At 41.2% G+C, this 22,011-nt stretch overlaps 1 protein-coding gene across 5 annotated transcripts; it reads right to left on the reverse strand.

Moving 5' to 3' along the window:
• Positions 1–420: 420 nt before the first annotated feature.
• Positions 421–18,685, reverse strand: cltb (clathrin, light chain B). 5 transcript variants are annotated; one of them, XM_072512182.1, is made up of 6 exons: positions 18,419–18,683; positions 11,146–11,192; positions 9,906–10,023; positions 7,085–7,196; positions 4,874–4,927; positions 421–981 (listed from the first exon to the last, which is right to left on the reverse strand). In XM_072512182.1, exons 1-6 carry the CDS (start codon positions 18,618–18,620, stop codon positions 810–812), a joined length of 705 nt encoding a protein of 234 aa, XP_072368283.1. In that variant the 5' UTR covers positions 18,621–18,683; the 3' UTR covers positions 421–809. The 5 variants fall into 5 exon arrangements, with proteins under 5 accessions (XP_072368283.1, XP_072368284.1, XP_072368285.1 ...); XM_072512183.1 differs by having other exon boundaries at positions 18,431–18,682; XM_072512186.1 differs by lacking the exon at positions 421–981 and adding an exon at positions 2,286–2,319 and having other exon boundaries at positions 18,419–18,685.
• Between the last annotated feature and the right edge of the window lie 3,326 nt (positions 18,686–22,011).

Here is a 22,011-nt window from a genome sequence, read left to right on the forward strand (position 1 = left end):
CTCCCCATGTCTATGGGTTTCCTTAGTCCAAAGCTGTGCCGGTTAGGTGGATTTACCATGCTAAATTACCTCAGTGTCTAAAAGGTTATGTAGAGTTGCTGGGTTAGACAGGGGGGGGGGCTGACCCCAGGTAGGGTGCTCGGAGGTTCAGTGCAGACTTGATGGCCCGAATGGTCTCCTTCTACACTGAAGGGAATCTATGACAATATATCAGTACTGTAATTGGATAACCAGCCACCAAGAAGAAACCAGCCACAGGTGACATCACTGAACTAGGAAGGATAGGCTGTGGTGTATTTCATGACACTGAAAGTGGGGTGATCATAACCAGGTCTGCTAATTGTACTGTTTTGGACAGTTTTCGGAATCAGCTTCAGAGTTCAATGTATTGTGCTTTAAAGAGACTAAAGAAAGCAAGTATTTTAATATTTAACTTTTAATGCATAACAGTGTAGTCAACATGATTTTTAAACAAGGGCCAATAGATTGCACTCATAATTCATGCATAAATAGTCATGTGATGAAGCACAAGGACAGTGTGGGGATATCAATAATTGAGAAAGTTAAACATTAAAAAGATTCAGGAGTGTATGAGGACGCTGGATTGCCCAATAACTCAAGAAATTGGCAATAAACCACATAACAGTTGAAAGAAAAAGAAATCACTTACAGATCTTGTAATTTACAATGGTTTGGTCCAAACAGGAATGACTAACACGCATCCTTCTATTCTAATGGCCGTCAATTTTTTTTGGGATCCAACTAGAACTAGTAAGAAAGCCCACTCAATAGTGTTATGTAATGTCTGTCTAGCGGACTAATGGTGACTGCTTAAGCGATATCAGTACAGAACGCATACGAGATACATCCTTTGACTGCTTGTTGGTTTTGGGATTGAAATCACAAAGGCGTGCGACTCGCTCCCATTCTGTTCCAGGTGTATCTTCATTACAATCCTGGACAAAGGCCTCTTCAGCAGCTCTGAAATGACAAGCCACAGGTGAGGAAAGACTGTAAAAGCACATGTCAGAATGATGCACTTACTTCTTACTGCTGGCAAATTTTGAATTCATTTATCCTACCTTTTAAAAAAAAAAAAAAAAAAAATTTTTTTTTTTTTTTTTTAAATTCATCCTTCTTTGGTGTAGTGTCAAACAGCAGTAACAGTGCTCTGCAATACAAGTTGCTGTTCAACAGGCAAGTTAACAGATCAATTCAGGAGCATTATGGCCGACCCTACCATTCACTCCTTTCCCTGCCCCACCACCAGACACTTAGGTTCCAGCAATCAAGAGCACAAACTCTGGGTGATTCCAGCCCTTATTTGAGACAGTGACAACTTGTATTGTTCTTATTACTACTCCAGCAAGATCAGTTACATTAGTAAGAGACCAGGGATTGAATCGCAAACCTTCATGTCTGTATGCCTTAGTGCCAAACATGACAGTCACAGGCATTCAGCATAATAGACTCACAAGATTAAAAACTCAGCTTGCTCTTCCTCAACTGTAGTTTAAGGCTTATTGATTTTCCAAACTAATAAAGGTCACTGCTACTCTACCAGGCAGAATTCAAATCTTCAGAGGCTAAATATTTACCTTCAGGATTGCCTTGCATGTTTCTGAACACATATCACTAATACACAGCAAGTATTCCATTCATTATAAAACTACAATTTTTCCTGAAACTGCATTTTAAATGTTGTGTAAATTCACATGATCGATTATTAAATAAATGCATAATTTGATGGGAAACTGAAATGACATGGTTGCTTTTCACAGCCTGCCAACATAAACAAGCAGCAAGCTATGCATTAAAATGTTTGTTCCCTTGGACTGATTTGTTATGTGCAAGTTGAATAATTCAGCTGCAGCAGATGCCATTTATGGCTTTTCACAGAATTTATTAAATTCACTTTCACAGCTCATCATTGAGATGTGATGTCCTGATTTAGAGTTTAGTCCAGAATCAAACATTAAGCTACTGTACCAATTTGCCAACTCATCACAAGACCAGAAATATTCAATTTTCAGTCCCTTGTCACTTACACAAGGGTGCAAGATTTGACAAGCTGCATATAATCAAATTTATGAAAATTACAGTCATAGTATATACTAATTTGGACATGGACTAGTCAAAGTTTTTCAATCCTGATTGAATAAAATTACAATTATCAACATTTGTAGTATTCATTTCTCTGGTTTGAAAACACTAGAAACCCAGAGTTTGTTTGGGATTATTGTTATTTCAGAAATCAAAAAGCCAAATATCCTTTGCATTCATTACCAGGAGGGTGAAGATCAGCTTGGACAGACGTGCCTGAAAGCAGATTAAGAGGTTAGACACTTTCAGGCTTACAACATGAATAGAACTGAAATGAATAGGGAGTTTGATCAGAATATCTTTTCAGAATTACACAAGAATAGAACGGAAATGAATGGATGAAGTTTGATCAGAATATCTTTTCAGGATTACAGCAGAATATCTTTTTCAGGATTACAGCATGAAGAATAGAACTGAAATGGAAATGAATGGATGGAGTTATCGGAATATCTTTTCAGGATTACAGCATGAAGAATAGAACTGAAATGGAAATGAATGGATGGAGTTTGATCAGAATATCTTTGCAGGCACATGGGTCAAGTACATTGACTTAAGCTGTGGTCATTGAACCATGCAGAAATTGATGAAATGTAGGCAAGTTATTGCGATCTAAAGTAGAAAATTATGTAGTACCTTCACTGCAAAAAAAGCTATAGGTAAAACAGCAGGATCAGAGTCAGTACTTCCAATTTGACCTGATGATTATCAGATAACTTGAAGCCAAAACTTATTTGGACATATTTCACGTGACTCATTGGATGCTCTTAAGTCATGTTGCCATCAGCTCGGCTTGGAAATTCCTGTATACAAGGGCCAGTTCCAAGCAACATCATTTCAGTCGTTAGGTCAACCTTGGCTTACTGTTAGCATTTAGTGTTGCTAAATATTCTCAGGTCTGCATTTCTCATTTTGCTTCAGACTCTAATGCTGCCAATGGCACATTCCATCCTTAAGGTTTCATGCAAAGAGTAGCAAGTAGCATGTTCAAAGGCCAATACTTTAATCAGATAATCTGGCCCCTTTTTTTTTGACCCTATGAGATAGGGAAATGAACAAATTTAGCCTTAATCTAAGACTGGTGGCTTCAATCTTTGAAGTAGACAGCTGGAAAGGAAATATCAGAATTATAACTGCTGCCAGGCAGTGGAGTCTTTAACTTGCATGATTAGTCTAAATCTCATGCAACCCCTTATTATATTCCCTTTTCCTTCCAGGTATTCTCAAGTTTCTCTCCTGATAGATGCTAGCAGATTGCTGAGTTTTTCCAACATCCTTGGTTCTTGATTGTTAAAAGCTGAGCTGACCTGGTTTCTGCTTCAATCACCAACTGTAGTATTTATTTAATAATTTTTTAAACAACCTGACAAAGTATTAAAAAATCTTTTTGTCTTAATGCAACCTTACAGGTGGGTTACATCCATGTCTCCTTGCTCTAAATATTTCAAACATTTGGACCCATTTCTATCTAGTCTTATTACTTGTTAAAACACAAACTTTTGTAGTAAATACCCAACATCTTTAACTCTTCTTCAGACCTATACTTCCTCAGGTATGCATCAATTTCTCCATTATCTCAACATCCTTCCTTTAGCAGTTTGAGCCCAAAACTGCACGTTCAAATGATGGTCTTACTAGGTGTTAAATGGAGACTTGCTGTAAAATTAAGGAATCATAGCATGAATATAAAAGAGGGAAAAATAAGAGTAAAGGGATATTTTACAGATTGTTTGGACACCAGCCCTCTATACAAAAAAAGTTAAGAGTCATGACAATTTGATGAAATCAGATAAAGAATGCTGCAAACTGGAGAATAAGTGAAGAATGTTATTTCTCCAAGTGAAGACTTTTATTTAATGCTGTTGAAGCACTGTTTGGTTAAACAAGGATATAATGCAGTAAATTTGAAATGGTAGTTGAATTATAAGACTAAAAGCACAGACAACCAACCAGAAGTATACTATTAACTCAGAATACACTTATTTCTGCAAGGGAAGAGCTTGGAATGCATCCAATAGCCTTGGACATGAGCTTTTCTTCGCATCATGGAATATCTGCTTAATTGTGAATGATTTTCCAATTTGTAAAATACAGAGTACAGGCTCCACTGAAAATTAGCAAAAACCCAACTAGATAAGCAGCATTAAGTTAATGAAAATTATTTTGGGATCATGTCCCAGGGCTTTTAAGCATTTGCCATTAATTTAGTATTTAAATTGATGCATAATTTTTCAATGGATGTGTATATGAATAGTAGTGAGAAAAAAAAATCACTACTATGAAGTTTGAATACTAAAATTAGAAAAGACAAGAGTCTTTCATTCAATCCCCAGTTCATACTAAGCTAGCTGATTTTAACCAGATCAGATATTTTAATTAGCCTCAGGTGCAGAGAACTGGCCATTCATTAACTTCTGAAAGGTACTGCACATCTATTGATGCTGTTATTTAACAACAAGTCAAATTAACTCCACCATCTAATCTCACCAGATTAGCCATCACTTGAGGCCAGTTAAAGACCATGTCAATAACAATGTAATTATCCTTAAAATAAGTCTATACCTTGAGGGATGGAAAGTTGCAGTATTAAAAAACTAAACTGTTTTAAAAACTAGTTCTACAGGCACTAGATTTGTCCATCGGACTGTTCAATAAAGTGCAGACATAATGAAACACTAAGTCTCAAAGTGTTTCCATTAAGATTTGAGACAGCAATGGCATTCTAAATTAAATGTTATAGAACTAACACGAAAAAGAAAAGTAGCAAACATACACGTAGCCTATCACATCAGCGAAGGACTGTTTGTAGAAAGCTTCATCAGCGATCCTAGTGCACATGCATGTTAGTCCAGAAAGAGTGAACCCGCAGACCAACAGGAAAGGAGCACAGAAGTTGCAACAGGTGGGTAGAGAAAGGATAAGAAAAAAAAAGGACAGTGTTAATATTTTTTAACAAGAGTTAGTATTTTCAGAAGTATTTCACCTTTGCCTGAAATGAAACTAGGAAAAAGTTTTTTAAAAGTTGAAAGACATCTGTTTTGGAAATCTGTAGTTGAAAAGAGTATATTAGACCACTGTCTAAACACCCAAGCAAAGCAGATTTTACAATGGTTCCTAAACTTTGCATTTTTGGCCCCATTTTCATGGAATCTGCATAGCTCCAGAATGAACCCCTGCATGTTTATGTAATTACTTATCAAAACATTCAAATCTGTAAGCAATTTGTCAAACCATCCTAAATAAAAAAGAATTCCCCAACTGTTAGCCTGCTTCAATATTGCTCAATTTCAAAACAGACATTTTGCAAATTAGAGAATCATACTGGTGGTGTATCCAATTATCATACTCCTACTCTTATTGTATTCCCTTTTCAAAGTGTGTATTGAATCTGCTTTGACCATCTTATTCAGGCAGTGGCAGTTTCCACACTGGTATTGAATTTTGTGAATTCTCAAATTTGCTCCCTCTGGTTACCAACTTTCAGCAAAGTTTCCCAGACTTCCTCAAAATCCTTCCATTTTTGAACACCTCTAACCCCACCATGGCTGAAAGCCCATATCCCTGGCATTACTCTATGTCCTCTGCACCCAAAGACTTTGCCAACTTAAATTGGACAACACTTTGACCAAGGCCCAACCACAAAGTCAAAAGGAGTTACTTCCATGCTTTTGTACTTGCATAAAGCAAAAGACAAAATATAAATTTATCTTGTCATCTTCAGAGATGCATACCTGATCCTACAAATACTCAAAGGAGAAATGAAGTCCTTCATGGTTAGCATTAATTGGCTTAATATCTGCATTCTGCAAAGTGCAGTCTTTGGAGATCCAATTCTGCAAACTTTGAGGTCAAATTGCTAATGTTATTGTATTTGATTAGTCTTCTGTAACCAATGTTTCATACTTGCATAACTTAGTAAAACTGGTCTTATTCAGTTCATAAGTTAATGGACAGAATTTAGTTAACATCTCAAATGGAGGGAAATTTCTGCAATAACCAGCGATTTTAGAAGCTGCATGACTGTAGCTGTTCTTCAGCAACTGTTGGCTACGTTTTGGGGATCTGCTCCCTCAGAGCAGTGTTTGACAACTGCAAGGTGCACTGGAGAAATAGTTGTAGGTTAAAAAATGAAAACTTTAAATTTAATGTTTCAGTTGACAAAATGCAAATATCCAACAGTTTATTGCTCTCTTCCTCCCCTAAGCCCCCAGTTAGGATATTCCTCAGCAACCTGCTGTAACTTCCATTTTGCAGGCAAATTAATCCCTTCATAAAACAGGATTACACAATATTGCTCATACCCAATTGATATCTCCCTCAAAATTGATATCTCCCTCAGTGTACCTGAACAGATGCTAGTGTGGCGACTGGCGAATTTTCACTTGCAGTATTAATGTAAGCTTACTTGTGACAATAATAAAAATCATCCAGTAGTTGCGTAATAATAAATCTTTAGTGTCACAAGTAGGCTTATTTAACACTGCAGTGAAGTTAGTGAAAATCCTCTAGTCGGCATACTCAGGCACCTGTTCGGGTGCACCAAGGGAGAATTCAGAATGTCCAATTCACCAAACAGCAAGTCTTCTAGGACTTGTGCACCAGGAGCAAACTCGTGCACCGGGAGCAAACTCATGCAGACAGAGAGAATGTACAGACTCCGCACAGACAGTGACCCAAGCCAGGAATTGAATCCAGGCACTGAAGCCCGTGGTTACAAATTTATATGAATATATTTACTACAGTCCCTCAACTTAATACTTAACTGCAAACATATAACTTCCATTCATTCTAAATTATGTCTATTCTCTGGATTTAAACTATCATCTTTCTAACATAAATCAGCAAGCAAGCCTTTACAATTTAGGATTACACATTTAATTTAACCGCGATTTAGCCAAGTGAGTCAATTGAGAACCAATTCTCATTTACAACACTGACTAACATTTTATGGAAAAAATGCAAAAGTGAATATTTTTAACCATACCTATTATTCTTCTTTATTTTCTCCAACTGCTCATTCTGCCGAACATACCAGTCTTCTAGTTCCTTTCTTGCCTTTTCTTTCCATTCCAATTCTGCTTTTCGAGAAGCAGCATCTTCATTGTAGAGCAGTAAAAGAAAAACATTGTTTAAATGTTGATTTGAAGAAAGTTTAATGCCAATAAATAAAGTTGCCATAGGCCCAGGTGACCAACAGCTGCTATCCTCTCCAAGGGGGGGGGGGGGGGGGAAAAGAGAAAGAAAAAAAAAAAAAAAAAAAAAAGAGTTGACTAGTGGTAATTTAACGCAATAGCTGCAACTCAACTGGAATCTGTTTTAAGAGTCCCCTCCAACCCCAATAAGGAAATAATATTTTTGATCGTTCTGATAATTTCAGGTGAACACTTTCTTTTTCATAATAGGCTAGGTCATAACGAATCAAACAAAAAACTATGTCTCCTAATTCAGTTTTTGAAGATTTTCCACATGACAGGCTTCCTGGAGAGAACCAAGTTGGAGAAAACTAAGGTGGACATATTGCTTTTGGGAATTAAAAGTTGCCACAGACAAACAGATGCAGCTAATTTAGTGACTAAATAGTCAGGTATAATTGAATAAAACTGAAGTATTTAGAGAATTCGGTGGTCAGTCAGAACCGCAGACAGACCACCTAATTCTCTAAATACTTCAATTTTACCCAACTATTTAGTCACTAAATTCTATGTCTATTAGACAAATTCTTCAGCGAACACAATCTTTCCCATGGTGTCAGAAGTTACTACATTAACACTTACAATTCAAGCTTCTTTTGCTTGGTGGACATCTCGAACATGTAATAGAATTTCAGTTCTCAACTCCAGACCAAATAGTAGCAGCAGAAATAAAAATGTAGATATGCTAAGTTGAGACAAAACTGTTTAATGCTTGCTGCGAGTGCAGGATAGTTTTGCCCCACTGAGACAAGGAAGGAATGGTAAGGTGAAGGAGCCTTAGATGACAAGAGAAGTGGAGCTTCTACTCAAAAAGGAAGGAAGTTTACATAAGATTGAGGAAGCAAGGATCTGGCACAGTTCTAGAGGGTGACAAGGTAGCCAGGAAAGAACCAAATGGACTTAGGAACACTAGAAGGCAGCATGAAAAAGCCCCGGCAGGAAGGATTAGGGGAAACCCCAAAGCGTTCTACACTTGAGAAATAGGAGTGAGAGTAGGGCCGATCAGGGATCGTGGAGGGAACTTGTGCCTAGAGTGCGAGGAGGTAGGAGGCCCTAAATGAATATTTTGCTTCAGAATTCACGAGAGAGACTTTGTTGCTAGTGAGAACAGCGTGAACCAGGTTAATAGGCTAGGCTCGAACAGGTTGATATTAAGGAGGGTGTGCTGGAAATTTTGAAAAGCATCAGAATAGATAAGTCTCCTGAGCCAGACAGAATATACCAAAGGTTACTACAGGAAACGAAGGAGGAGATTGCTGCACTATTGGCAATGAGTCCTCCCTCTCCACATTAGTACAGGATGATTGGAGTGAGGCGAATGTTGTTCCCCTGTTCAAGAAAGGGAATAGGGAAATCCCTGGGAATTACAGACCAGTCAGTTTTAAGTCTGTGGTGAGGATTTAGAAAAACAGTTTGATTAAAGATAGTTGCATGGCTTTGTGAGGGGCAGGTCATGCCTCACTGAATTCTTTGAGGATGCGACAAGATACGTTGAAGGTCAAGCAGTGGATGAATGTGGTGTATATGGATTTCGACAAGGCATTTGATTATGTTCCCCATGGTAGGCTCATTCAGAAAGTTAGGGGCATGGGATACAGGAAAATTTAGCTGTCTGGATACAGAATTGGCTGGCCAAAAAGGAGACTGTGGATGGAAAGTATTCCGTCTGGAGGTTGGTGACCAGTGGTGGCCTGCAGGGTTTTTATAAATGACTTGGGAGGAGGAAGCGGAAGGATAGGTTAGTAAGTTTGCCAATGACACGAAGGTTAGGCGAGTTGTAGAGTGTTGAGGGCTGTTGCAGGTGACAACAGGACAGTGACAGGATGCAGAGCTGGGCTAAGAAGGGCAGATGGAGTTCAACCTAGATAAATGTGAAGGGATTCATTTTGGAAGGTCAAATTTGAATGCTGAATACAGGGTTAAAGGCAGTATTTTTGGAAGCGTGGAGGAACAAAGGGATCTTGGGGACAACATACATAGATCCCTCAAAGTTGCCACCCAGGTTGGCGTATGGTTGTTGGCTTTCATGAACATGGGGATGGAGTTTCAGAGCAGCAAGGTTTTGCTGCAGCTTTGTAACCTGGTTAGACCACACTTGGAATATTGTGCCCAGTTCTGGTTGCCTCATTATGGGAAGGATGTGGATGCCTTAGAGGGTGCAGAGGAGATTTATCAGGATGCTGCCTGGACTGGAGGGCATGTCTTATGAAGAAAGGTTGAGGGAGCTAGGGCTTTTCTCAATGGAGCAAGGAGGAAGAGAGGTGACTTGATAGAGGTGTACAAGGTGATGAGAGGCACGGATAGAGTGGACAGCCAGAGACTTTTCCCCAGGGTGGAAACGGCTGTCACGAGGGGACATAATTTTAAGCTGATTGGAGGAAGGTATAGGGGAGATGTCAGAGGTAGGTTCTTTACAGTGGCGGGTGCGTGGAATGCACTGCCTGCAAAGGTGGTGGAGTCAGTCATTAGGGACATTTAAGCAACTTGACAGGCACATGGACAGCAGTAAATGGGTGCAAGTTAGGTTAGGATAAATGGTCGGCACAACATCGTGGGCCGAAGAGCCGGTACTGATCTATGTTCTAATGCATGTTATACATAAAGTTCTCTTACCAAGATCTTCTAGGCGAGTTATCTGCTCCTCTCTCCATTTTCGAATGCTCTCCGGTTCCTGGCTCAAGCGATCTGCACGAGCTATTGCTGCATAACTATCATTTGGACAATTTGATTCCTGTATTAACAGATGATTACACAAAGTACGACTCAGTTTCTATTTATGGGTCTGCAATTATTAATTGTTGCTAAAGTTCACAACAATATGCACAATTCTGTTAAGTCTTTTACAGAATGTTACAATATGTATAATAGTACCCAGAACATTTTGATGGGTCCAATCAGTGTTTTTATTTTCTTCATTTTGATGTTGAAGGTTTCTCCCTTAAACCGTAGTCCACTGTATGCTGAATTGGCACCAAGCTTTGTGACATCAACAACCACTTGTGATTTATGACATCAATACCCAAGTGACCCATGACATTCACATCCCTTGTCCATCACCAAGCCTTTTCATATCCTTTGATACCAACCAGGTGATGCACCAGATGTGAACTTTCAGGACCATCAATCCTTCTGGAAGTGCACTGGTAAATACCACCATCAACATCTTGCCCATCTATATTAATCAAATTGTAAATATGCTTAATGATCCAATAAACCTGAAGATCTGCAGAAATGCACCTCAGAATTTGTGACTTGTGCCAGTCATTTATACTCTTAATGTTGAAATAGAAATACTCTTAGCTGGCTGAAAAACAAGTATCCATGTAATCACATTTCAACTATTCATTCACAGTCCTCTTGATTATGGCACATTCATGCGTTTAATTGCAATGAGGATTTCTTCAACACTTTCAAAAAGTCAAGCTCAAAACCACCTTCATTCTCTAGTGACTTCTCCAATTATTTTATGAAAAAAATCTAAGGCTTGTGAAATTCTAGCACATTCCATTCTGAATCACAACTTCTAAACCCAAAGTCAAAGGTCAACTATCAAGCCGATATAATGTTATAAGACAACATTACACTTGTAAATGAGTTTAATGTCTTTTTTCGGAACCGGTGAATGTTATGTAATTAATCTACATAATTCTGAAAACTACAGCCAAAATCTATGTGTATTACAAATGTTACTTAATCCATTAACCAAACAACCAATCTCACCATTGCTCATGTACCCACATACAAGACAAATTTGATGCTGGATAAATTACAAGAATGTTATGCCAATCAGTGAAATTACAGAATGTTATGCCAAGTGTCTCTTACTGCATTTTGGAAAACTTCCCATACCAACCTGGTATACTTCTCCATTAACAGCAGTCAAGTCCTCTTCAAAACCACCTGAAAGGAAAAACAATGTTGACAATGAAGATGTAGCAATGTTTAATGACATACATTAACATTGTCATGTTTAAAAGCAAAAGCACTAAAAAAGCTAGTCTATAGGCAGCTCAGTTGCCAAATGAGCACAAGAATGCACTCTTTCTGAAGCAGCATTTTATCATGGTTCTTCCGATTTCAAGGCTGCAATGTAAAATTTCATCAATGTTGTTTATACCAAGACTATTTGGAGGGCTATAAAAATCCATAAATCATGGTGAGAAATTAAAATCACACACACGTCCCATAGTGTGGCCCAAAAATACACTTGGATCACATCACATCTGGTGTTACTCACTGCATAGCTTGCTTGCAGAATGAACACCTTGGACTAAATTTTGTAATGAGCAGCAAGCATGGGGTTTTACACTTGTGCAGGACCCTAAAGCATAGTGGCTTCTACGAAGCATCCAGGATCTGCAAACAGGGAAAGCAGCTGTATACACCCTTAAACTAGACTGCAGAATTGTTAATGAGTAGTAAGGGGTCCAAACTAGCAAATGTCAATTAAAGCATGTTAAATCAGGTCCAGAAAGCAAAATATGGATGATAATTGACAGCAAACTAGATTATAGGGGTATCAAAGGGTCATCCACTGCTGTTAGTAGCACTCCCATCCCCAAGTAGATCAAGCCTCACACCAGGACTCCAGCTTTAAAAAAAAAAAACAAGATTGATACTCTCCAGTGCAGCATTGAGGGAGCACTGCTGGAGGTGCTGCAATGAAGTCCCTTCAGCCCTCAGGTGGAAGCAAAAAACCCATTGTTTAAGGATAAGAATACTGTTTATTAAAATGGTCAACAGTGACAAACAGGCAGCACAGTGGCACAGTGGGTAGCCCTGCTGTCTCATGGCACCAAGGTCCCAGGTACTAATCCCATCTCTGGGTCACTATGTGGAGTTTGCACATTCTCCGTGTTTGCATGGGTTTCGCCCCCACAACCCAAAGATGTGCAGGGTCGGTGGATTGGCTGCGCTAAATTGCCCCTTAATTGGAACAAATGAATTGGGTACTCTAAATTTTTTTTTAAAAGTGACAAACATTTGAAAATCAACTATGTAACATTCCACATATCACACTAACCATTATCAAGAAAATGTCACCATTCCATATTGGTACCAAGACAAAACCCTAGTTCATTCTCACAAAAAAATAAACACTTTCATCCCTCACAGCTTCTTCAACAGAAACAGAGGATTGGCCTGAGAATGAGTTATCATGTCCAGAACTTTATCGTAGAAATGATCTGGTCATGCGTTACTTGTGCCACGCATCAGTGGTGACCAGACCAATATTATCCTCCAACCAACATTATCATAATCCCATGCTGTTTGTAGGAGCTTGCAATGCAAAAGTGGTGCATTTTGTACATAGCAGCAACCTCACTTCCAGTTCAATAGCTCCAGTCAGCATTTACTTAATTCCAGCCTTGGTTCAAACCCAGACAAAAAGAGCTGAATGGCAGAGGTGAGGTGAGACCGTTTGCCCTGGACATCAAGGCAGCGTTTGGCATCAAGGAGCCCTAGTAAAAGGAGTCACTGGGAATCAGGGGGGGGGGGGGGGCAAAAACTCTGCTGGCTAGTGTCATACCTGGCACAAAGCAAGATGGCTGTGGTTGGAGGTCAATCATCTCAGCTCCAGGACATCACTGCAGGAGTTCCTCAGAGTATTGTCCGAGGCCCAAGCATCTTCAGCTGCTTCATCAATGACCTCCCTTCCATCATAAAGTCAGAATGTTGGGCAGCACAGTAGCGCAGTAGTAGCACTGCAGTCTCACGGCGCCCAAGGTCCCAGGTTCTATTCCAGCTCTGGGTCACTGTGCGGAGTTTGCACATTTCTCCCCGTGTTTGCGTGGGTTTCGCCCCCGCAAACCAAATATGTGCACGGTAGGTGGATTGGCCATGCTAAATTGCCCCTTGGAAAAGATGAATTGGGTACTCTTTATAAAAAATTTTAAAAGTCAGAATGTTCAGCACCATTCATGACTCCTCAATGAAGCAGATCATGTCCAAATGCAGCAAGACCTGGACAATATACAGGCTTGGGCTGACAGGTGGCAAGTAACATTTCTGCCACACAAGTAGGAGATGTCTTGTCTGGCACAAGAGGATCTAACCACTACCATGACTTTCAGTGGCATGACCGCAAAACATCCGGGGGGGGGGGGTTCCTTTGAACTAGCCATAATAATACGGTGGCTACCAGCGCAGGTCAAAGGCAAGGAATCCAATGGTGAGTAACTCACCTCCTGATCCCCCAAAGCCTATCCATCTACAATGCACAAGTCAGGAGTGTAATGGAATACTCTCCATTTGCCTGGATGAGTGCAGCTCCAACAACACTCAGGACAAAGCAGCCCACTTGATTGCTACCCCCAAACATTCAATCCCTCCACCAAACAGTGACAGCTATGTACCACCTACAGATACATGCAGTAACTCACTAAGGTTCCTTAGACAGCACCTTCCAAACCCACAACCATCTCGAAGGACCACAGCCACCCAGAAGAACAAGTGGAGCAGATACCTGGCAACCCCACGACCCGAGGTTCCCCTCCAAACTACCTCAGTTCCTTCACTGTAGCTGGGTCAAAATCCTGGAACTCCTTCCCTAACATCACTGTGGGTGGGCCTATGCCCCAGACTGCAGCAGTTCAAGACAGCAACTCACCACCTTCTGAAGGACAATCAGGGATGGGCAATAAATGCTGACCTAACCAGTGACAACCACATCTCGAATGAATTTATAATCCAGCGCAAGTGAGCTTTCACCACACTTTAGAAACAATCATTCAGCATCTGGAAAAAAAATATTGTTTGAGGGAAAAAGTAGCATACAGATATGTAAATCCAATTTCGATTAACCGGAAATTAAGACAGCATTTAATGCTCAGAGCGTTTAATGCGGTCAGTGCAAGATACAACCAGATATCCAATAGCTTGTGAGGTCATGTGCCCAGAATAAAATCTGATCTGCTTAATGAAGTACTCTAATATGTAGCCAGCTCCAACAAGATGCCTAAATTATTTAAGATAATTGTATTTCATTCCACAAGGTCAAATGGACCAAAATATACTCAGGTTTCAAATAGCATTTCAAATTGGATTTGGTTAGTTCCATTTTAAATGCTTTAGCAATTTTGAGATGAAATGGGCTTCATCTTATGCTAGGTTCTGCACCAATCTTGCCAATACATGCTGAATTTGCCCCATGTCATTAGCATATGCCAGAACATTTTTTTTTTTTTTAAAGTACAAAACAAGTGGAATAGAAACAGTGCTTGCAGAACCAAAGGAAGCCATTTAGTCCATTGTCAGCTGAAGAGACCAGTCTAGCCTAATCTCACGGTTTGAAGATGAAAAAACACTACCAGTTACATTTAAATCTACTCCCATTTATAATGGAAACAGGTCTTTCCTCAACACTTTAGGCCCCTTAATTTCACATTACCCCTTCTGTTCCAAAGAAAATCATCAAGTCTATTAAATCTATTCTCCTAGCCTAAAGTTGTACATTCCTGGGAATATCCCCAAATCGCAGCTGTACCCCATCACATCCTTTCTGTAATGCAGTGACCAACACTGTACACAGTACAAGCTGCATCAACTTTATATTTATTAAAAAAGAAATAAAAACAAACAGTTCCAGCATAATCTCTACTTGCATACTATCCCTCAGCAATAAAGCAGAGCATCCATATGCCTTAACCACCTTATCTACCCATCTGGCTATCATGATTTGTGAACATGCACCCAAGGTCCCTTTACTTGTCTAGGCCTACTGTTTGCCCACAAGTACTATATTTGCAAAGCATATCTATAGCTACAGGCCCATAAGCATATCATGTCAAATATTAGACATTCAGATATTAACATGATAAAGAATTTGAGTCAAGGATTATCCAACTAAATCATTGAGAATATAGGTAACACCCAAAATTCTTACAGGAAATTGGTTCAACTTGCAGGTAGCTGAACAGCAGGATGTGGGGAAAACAGTAAAATTGTGGAATTAGAATCCAGTGCAGTAGGAGGCCATTCAGCCCATCAAGTCTGCACTGACCCTCCAAAGGATCACCCCACAAAAGCCCACACCCCATCCCCGTAACCCCACCTAATCTGTACATTTTTGGATCGAGAGAGGAAACCAAGAAACCCACACAGTCAAAGGCTGGAATCGAATCAGGGTCCCTGGCACTGAATCAGTAGTGGGGCTAATCACTATGCCACTAGGCATCTCCCCCTCCACCCCATTCTTTAAAAGAAGCAAAAGAACACATGCCTACAAAAGCTGAGTGGGCAAGTAGCATGTGGAGCCATAATGAAAATAATCCAGGTTACCTGTGCAATATCAACTGATTTCAGCCAAGAAGCAGGACTGAAGCAGACTACATACCACTGGTATGTGAGGGGGAAAAAAAAAAAGACATCAGTTCAGCTGCCTTTGGATGTAAAATCAGTGCCAATGCCAGACGAGGATAAACTCAAGTATTAGATATACTTCATAACTACTGGCATTCATACACTATAATAAGAGATAGGTCACTGCCTTCAAGCTATAAACTAGGGCAAGGGCAAAAACTTGTCACATGATTTTATAGTGAAGGGCATGTAGAAAACATTTAGTGCAGCTCAAGTGTTAAGCAATGACGGCTGCTTTCATTATCGATCATATTGCCTACCTACAGGAATGTTGTCAATGACAGATTATTCGTCCTCAAGGCCTTGAGGGCTGGAAACTGCAGTAATGAAATACTGAACCGATGAGGAAATGTAGCGATGGAGGCAGGAAAGAAAGCAGTTAATGTATAGATTAGTAATCAAAATTCATTTAGTTACTTCATGCATTTTTTTTTTTATAAACTTAATTTCAGAGATAAACGTACTGTCAAATTGATTTTCTTCACCACATCTTAACATAGCAATTTTAAAAAAAATTTTTTTTTTTTTTTTTTTAATATAAATTGGAGGCATAGCCTACATTGTTGGACTGGTAGTCAAGCTCAGGTCCCATCTTCAGGTGAAATGGGCTTAAAGAGTGGAAGGGAATTAAACAGCATGCAGACAATGCAGTCAATGATTTCCAATATTAAATGGGAATTTATGAAATATTTGACAGGGTGTGCATATGCAAGCTTCATGGTTAGCACCAGTGGATGTCCCTCAAAGTCAAAATATCCCATTCAAGGTCAATTGTATTCTGTTAATTTTAACCCCCAACCACAACGCCTAATCATTAAATAAACAGATCCAGATCAGAGTTCAAGTGCTTGGTCAGTGAACTTTAAATATTGGATATAACCATTTCAGACAGGCTAAACTGCACATTTTATAATGTTTTGCACATTTAACCAAAATACATCTGCACACACAAAATTATTAAATGTTCACAAGTAAACAAAACCAGACTTCAATTATTTAAAGTCTGTTGCTGATACACCCTTGTCTTGTCAGGCAGCACAGGATCTCTATTCTGCTTAATTGAAAGTTCTCACCACAGCAATTCAGGTCCCACAGATGCACTGTTCATGCTTCATAATTAGATGTGTGGCACATTACTTCGTGCCAAGTTGTCCATCAACAAAGTTTTCCATGGGGTAGGAGAGCTCCGAATAACCAGAGTTAATGATTACAACTTGGCATGAATTTTACAATGCAAAAGGGCAGGATAAGAGTTATTCTACTGGTGAAGAGGGTCTGAAAATTGAGTTTCTTTTGAAACACCTTATTCCACACTGCATAGTCACTGTGGATCAGTGATCAAGAATGAGCACCAAGGATCCAGGTTCGATCCCAGCCCCAGGTCACTGTCCTGGTGGAGTTTGCACAATTTCCATGGCTGTGGGGGCCTCACCTCCACAACTCTAGGATGTGCAGGGTGGGTGGATTGGCCACTAAATTGCAATTATGATAGGCCTTTAAATAGTTGAGGAAATTAATAAACATATCAGGAGCAGGTCAAGCTAAAGTCATTCAGTAAGATCATGGCTGAACTCCTACACCAGCCTGACATTGATTCAGTTAAGTTTTGATAAGTTTATGGACCTCAGCTCGGAATATACTGAACAATGGTCATTGCTGATTGATCCAATCTAAAAGGAACAAGGAAACTTACAGTAAGCATATCACAATGACAGAAATAAAGACAGAATTGGAGTTACTCTAAACATGAAAAGACTGTAGAGATCACAAACAAATCAGGTAATTTAACTGCATATGTGGTTCAGTAGCTCCACCATAGAACTTCACCCCACCCCAGGACAAAGCTTTAAAAAATTTAATTGAGTCAGTGCAGCAATTTGACATATCAAGCATGAAGATTAAAAGGCTCTACACATTCAAAATATTTCTCCAACTGGCAAGATATACGGAAGCATCCTTTGACTCAAATTTTCATTGCGTAACCCATCTTTACAGCCAGGAAATTTAAACCCAAACTACTTTTTTCACTGTCTTTAATCGCAGAAGAGTTTCGGAATTCAGTAGAATCACTCGACGCCAAATGGTCGAAAATTTGAAAAGTCAGACGAAAAAGCTTGACTTTTTCAACTAGGGAAGTGGTTAGACAAGGCGCTGCACCTATTAGGGTGCAGTTGCGATGAGCGCTAAAGGTCCCAAATCTGCTGTCACTGGTAAGAAGCTATTGAAAGGATATCAGTGCAACTTTAATTTAACTCGTTTAAAAAAAAAAGGTAGATTCAGAATCGTACAAAAACAGTCAAAGTGAAAAAAAAAGTGCTTGGTTCACAGTTTAACACAAAACAAGTATATTTCCCGCGTAACTGGTGTCCCGCGATAAGCATTAGAAAACTGCGACCACTGATAAGTTACTTCCCCCCACAAACCGACTCATTGACAGATGCTAATTAAAGGATCGAGACCTCGAGCAGCGCCAAAGCGAAAAGTGAAGTAGGGTGAACAGGAACACAGCCACAAACTCCTCTGCGGACAGCCGCCGGGATGACGCTGCGATATTTGTTGGGTTTGCGGAGGGGGATCAGACACTGGGACCCGGGAGATTCCCCCGTCCCCGGGGCCAAGGTGACCAAACCTCCAGAAAAGGAGGAAAGAACCGTAGCAGCGGGGAAAGGCCCAAGAAACAACAGAAATAACGACAGATGCCCAGGCCCAGAGGCGGCAAAAACCCAAGGCCCCGGCGCTTCCTCCTCCCTTCCCTATCTCCTCACCTCCCTCCTCACCTCCGGCGTCGTTTGAGTGAGGCTGTAAGGCCTGCGGCACATCGCCCCCGTCCAGGATGCTGAATCCCTCATCGTTCTCGATGCCGGCAATCTCGCTCTCCTGCTGCGCCAGGAAGGCGGCGGCTGGGTCCTCCTCGGCGCTGCCCGTGGTGCCGTTGTCTGACGAAAAGAAGCCAATATCTTCCGCCATCTTCAGACTGGGTTCCAGCCGCTTGACCGATACCGGAAGTCAGCTGGGGTGCGAAACCGGAAATATCGTCGGCCGCCTGACGTCACCTTTATTCAAACGCCCTGCGGCCGCGTGATCGTCGCGCCTGCGCACAGCCTGACCCACATCAGCCCCTGGTCATCAGCCCCGCCCCCATCTTCTTAAAAGGGCACCACTCCTCAACTGAACAAGCATTCTAAGGAAACTTAACAGATCGAGACCTCAAGCGTACCCATGGACACTGCGTGCTCCAGGAAACAAACCTGTCCTAAAGTTATCTACTCATCTCACCGGAGTTTTGTTTTGCAAGTAATTAATAAAGTGACTGATTAGAGACAGTGGAATGGTCCATATTTGAGAACAGTAAGAAGTCTTACAACCCAGGTTAAAGTCCAACAGGTTTGTTTCGATATCACTAGCTTTCGGAGCGCTGCTCCTTCCTCAGGTGCTTACTGTGCTCACCCCAGTCCAACGCCGGCATCTCCACATCATATTTAAGAACTCAGCGACCAACTTAAATGAGTATGCCACCACCGTCACAGACTTCATCAGCAAATGTGTGGATGACTGCGTGCCAAAGAAAGCAGTACGTACGTTCCCCTACCAGAAACCATGGCTCAATCACGAGATTGACTCCCTACTGAAGGACAGATCTGAGGTGTTCAAGTCAGACGACCGTGGCCTAAACATGAAATCCAGGTACGACCTCTGCAAAGCCATCTGAGATGCCAAGAGACAATATCAAACCAAGCTATCAATATCAAGACTCTCAGCGATTGTGACTAAACAACATAACGGGCTACAAAGCAAAGCCGAGCAGTATCTCCGGCTGCAGCGCACCCCTCCCCGATGAACTCAATGCATTCTATGCTCGGTTCCAACAGGTAACCAACAATCCACTGTCGAGTGCCCCAGCAGCCCATAACTCACCCATACCCACCATCACAGCTTCCAAAGTCAGATTGGCCTTCCTGAAAGTGAACCGTCGGAAGGCGACGGGCCTGGACGGGATCCCTGGTCGTGCACTCAATGCCTGCACGGAGCAGCTGGCAGAGGTATTCGCGGACATCTTTAACCTGTCCCTACTCCACTCCGAGGTCCCCACCTCCTTCAAGAAGACCACCATTATACCGGTGCCAAAGAAGAACCAGGCAACGTGCCTCAATGACTACCATCTGGTGGCCCTGACTTCAGTAATAATGAAGTGCTTCGAGAGGTTGATCATGAAGCGCATCACCTCCACACTCCCAGAACTCCTTGATCCACTGCAATTCGCATACCGTCGCAACCGGTCCACAGCAGACACCATTTCCCTGGCCCGACACTCATCCCTAGAGCATCTTGACAACAAGAACTCCTACATCAGACTTCTATTTATTGACTACAACTCCGCCTTCAACACCATAATCCCAGCCAAGCTCATATCAAAGCTCCAAAACCTAGGACTTGGCTCCCCACTCTGCAACTGGATCCTCGATTTTCTGACCACCAGACCACCATCAGTAAGAATGAACAATAACTCCTCCTCCCCAATAGTCCTCAATACCAGGGCCCCGCAAGACTGTAACAAAACATGGCCTTGGGAATCGTTTCTAATTCTACAGATAACTATATTTTAGCTGAGAGCCACAGAATGCTGTAATTCTCAGGCCTCCTCTAAGGGGGCTGTCCTTAGGAAGGAAACATTGTCATTTAATTATATATAAATAACTGTCTGCTGTATTAATTTCGGCTTGCTACTGTAGACACTTTTTGAAATACAGTGGTGAAGTCCCGGCCGTGAATAAACGTACGTTTGTTGAAGTAACTTGTTGTTCGATTGATCATTTCATCTGGACTGAAGGGAAACGAAAATTCACATTTGGTAGCAGAGAATGGTTCTCACGGAGCCTTGCCAGGAGCAGACGGTGTAACTGACAGATCGTGTCCGGAGGCGAAGGAGGGATCTGGCCTCCAAATGTGAGTACCCTTGTTACCACTTTGGTTCCCCCCTCCGTTGTACCGAGCGCGACCTAGTCCTACCGTCTGTTTCTGGAGAGACTCTTACGAGATCAGGTCAGTCCGGCGAACCCGTTACAGTCCGGGTTAGAAGCCCAGGAAGGGTTGGAGTCCCGTAAGAGGTTAGAGTCCTCTTCGAATCACTGGGTTGGAGTCCCGTAAGAGGTTAGAGTCCTCTTCGAATCCCTGGGTTGGAGTCCCGTAAGAGGTTAGAGTCCTCTTCGAATTCTGGGGTTGGAAACCCGTGCGCAAGGGTAGGAGACCCTCGGCCAAAAAGAGATACGTAGGGAATGATGATCCTTCTGGTTGCTTGATACCTTCGCGATAAAAGGTTACCCTTAAAACAAGTGATTGTCTCAACCAGTGTCTTGACTTGTTCGACACTCCGGGTTGACTATTGGTTACAGCGGAGAACGGATAACTCCGTCCAAATTATATTACTTCCCGTCAGGTGCGGATGACGCCTTAAACGCCACAATAAACAGGGTTTCACCATTGCGTACCCTGTCGGAACACTCAAACAATTTCTTAAGTCTGTTAGTTCTGTCTTTAATTCTCTGAGTCTGTTTCATCTGTCCTTAATTGTCTGTCCTTAATTGTCTGTTAGTCTGTCAGTCTGTCTGCCTGTTCTGTCTTTGATTCCCTGAGTCTGTCAGTCTGTTTAAGTCAGTCTGTCTTTGTAGTGATGTAGTGTTTTTGAGTTTGAGTTTAGCTGAAGATTAGCTCGCTCTCTCTTTTCATGTTTCATTTCCAGACTTTGACCTTCTAAAAGTTACTTTCGAACAATTGCCTAAGCCTCCTGATTGGGTAACGGGACAGGATAACCCCGTTTAAATTCTTGATTGAATAAGCGATTTAGGATCGCGATCAAAATTAAGTAGGTAACCACAAGGATCATCCGAGGATAGGAGACAATGTGTAATACTCTGGATAGCACCTCTGATAGTGGGAGCGCACTTCAGACTCTTTGCGAACAGTATCTGTAACATTCTAAGCAGCTGCGGCAGTTGTCGGGAGAATTGCATAAGATTTTGGGAAAGGGGAAATGGCCCCTGGGAGGATCAAAAGATTTGCCTACGGTTATGGTGGCACAGCAGATTATTTGGCAACATAACCGTAGCTCCACGGCTAAGAAATTGATTGAGATATGGCGGGAGTACTGCCAAAAATTAAAAAATACATCTTTATTGGCTAGTTGGCAGGCTAACGCTTTAAAATTGTGTATTGAATATTGAATTAACAGAAGGGGGAATTATTAAGACTGCGGAGGTTTTAAGAAAGGAATGTGCCCACCATAGAAAAAGACCTAAGTCTGTAAAAACCCCCATTTCTAAATCAGGACCGTACGGTCAAATGGCCGGCCTTGCCTTGACCG

The sequence above is a fragment of the Scyliorhinus torazame genome, chromosome 7 (genome assembly GCF_047496885.1).
Source record: "Scyliorhinus torazame isolate Kashiwa2021f chromosome 7, sScyTor2.1, whole genome shotgun sequence".
NCBI lineage: Eukaryota > Metazoa > Chordata > Chondrichthyes > Carcharhiniformes > Scyliorhinidae > Scyliorhinus > Scyliorhinus torazame.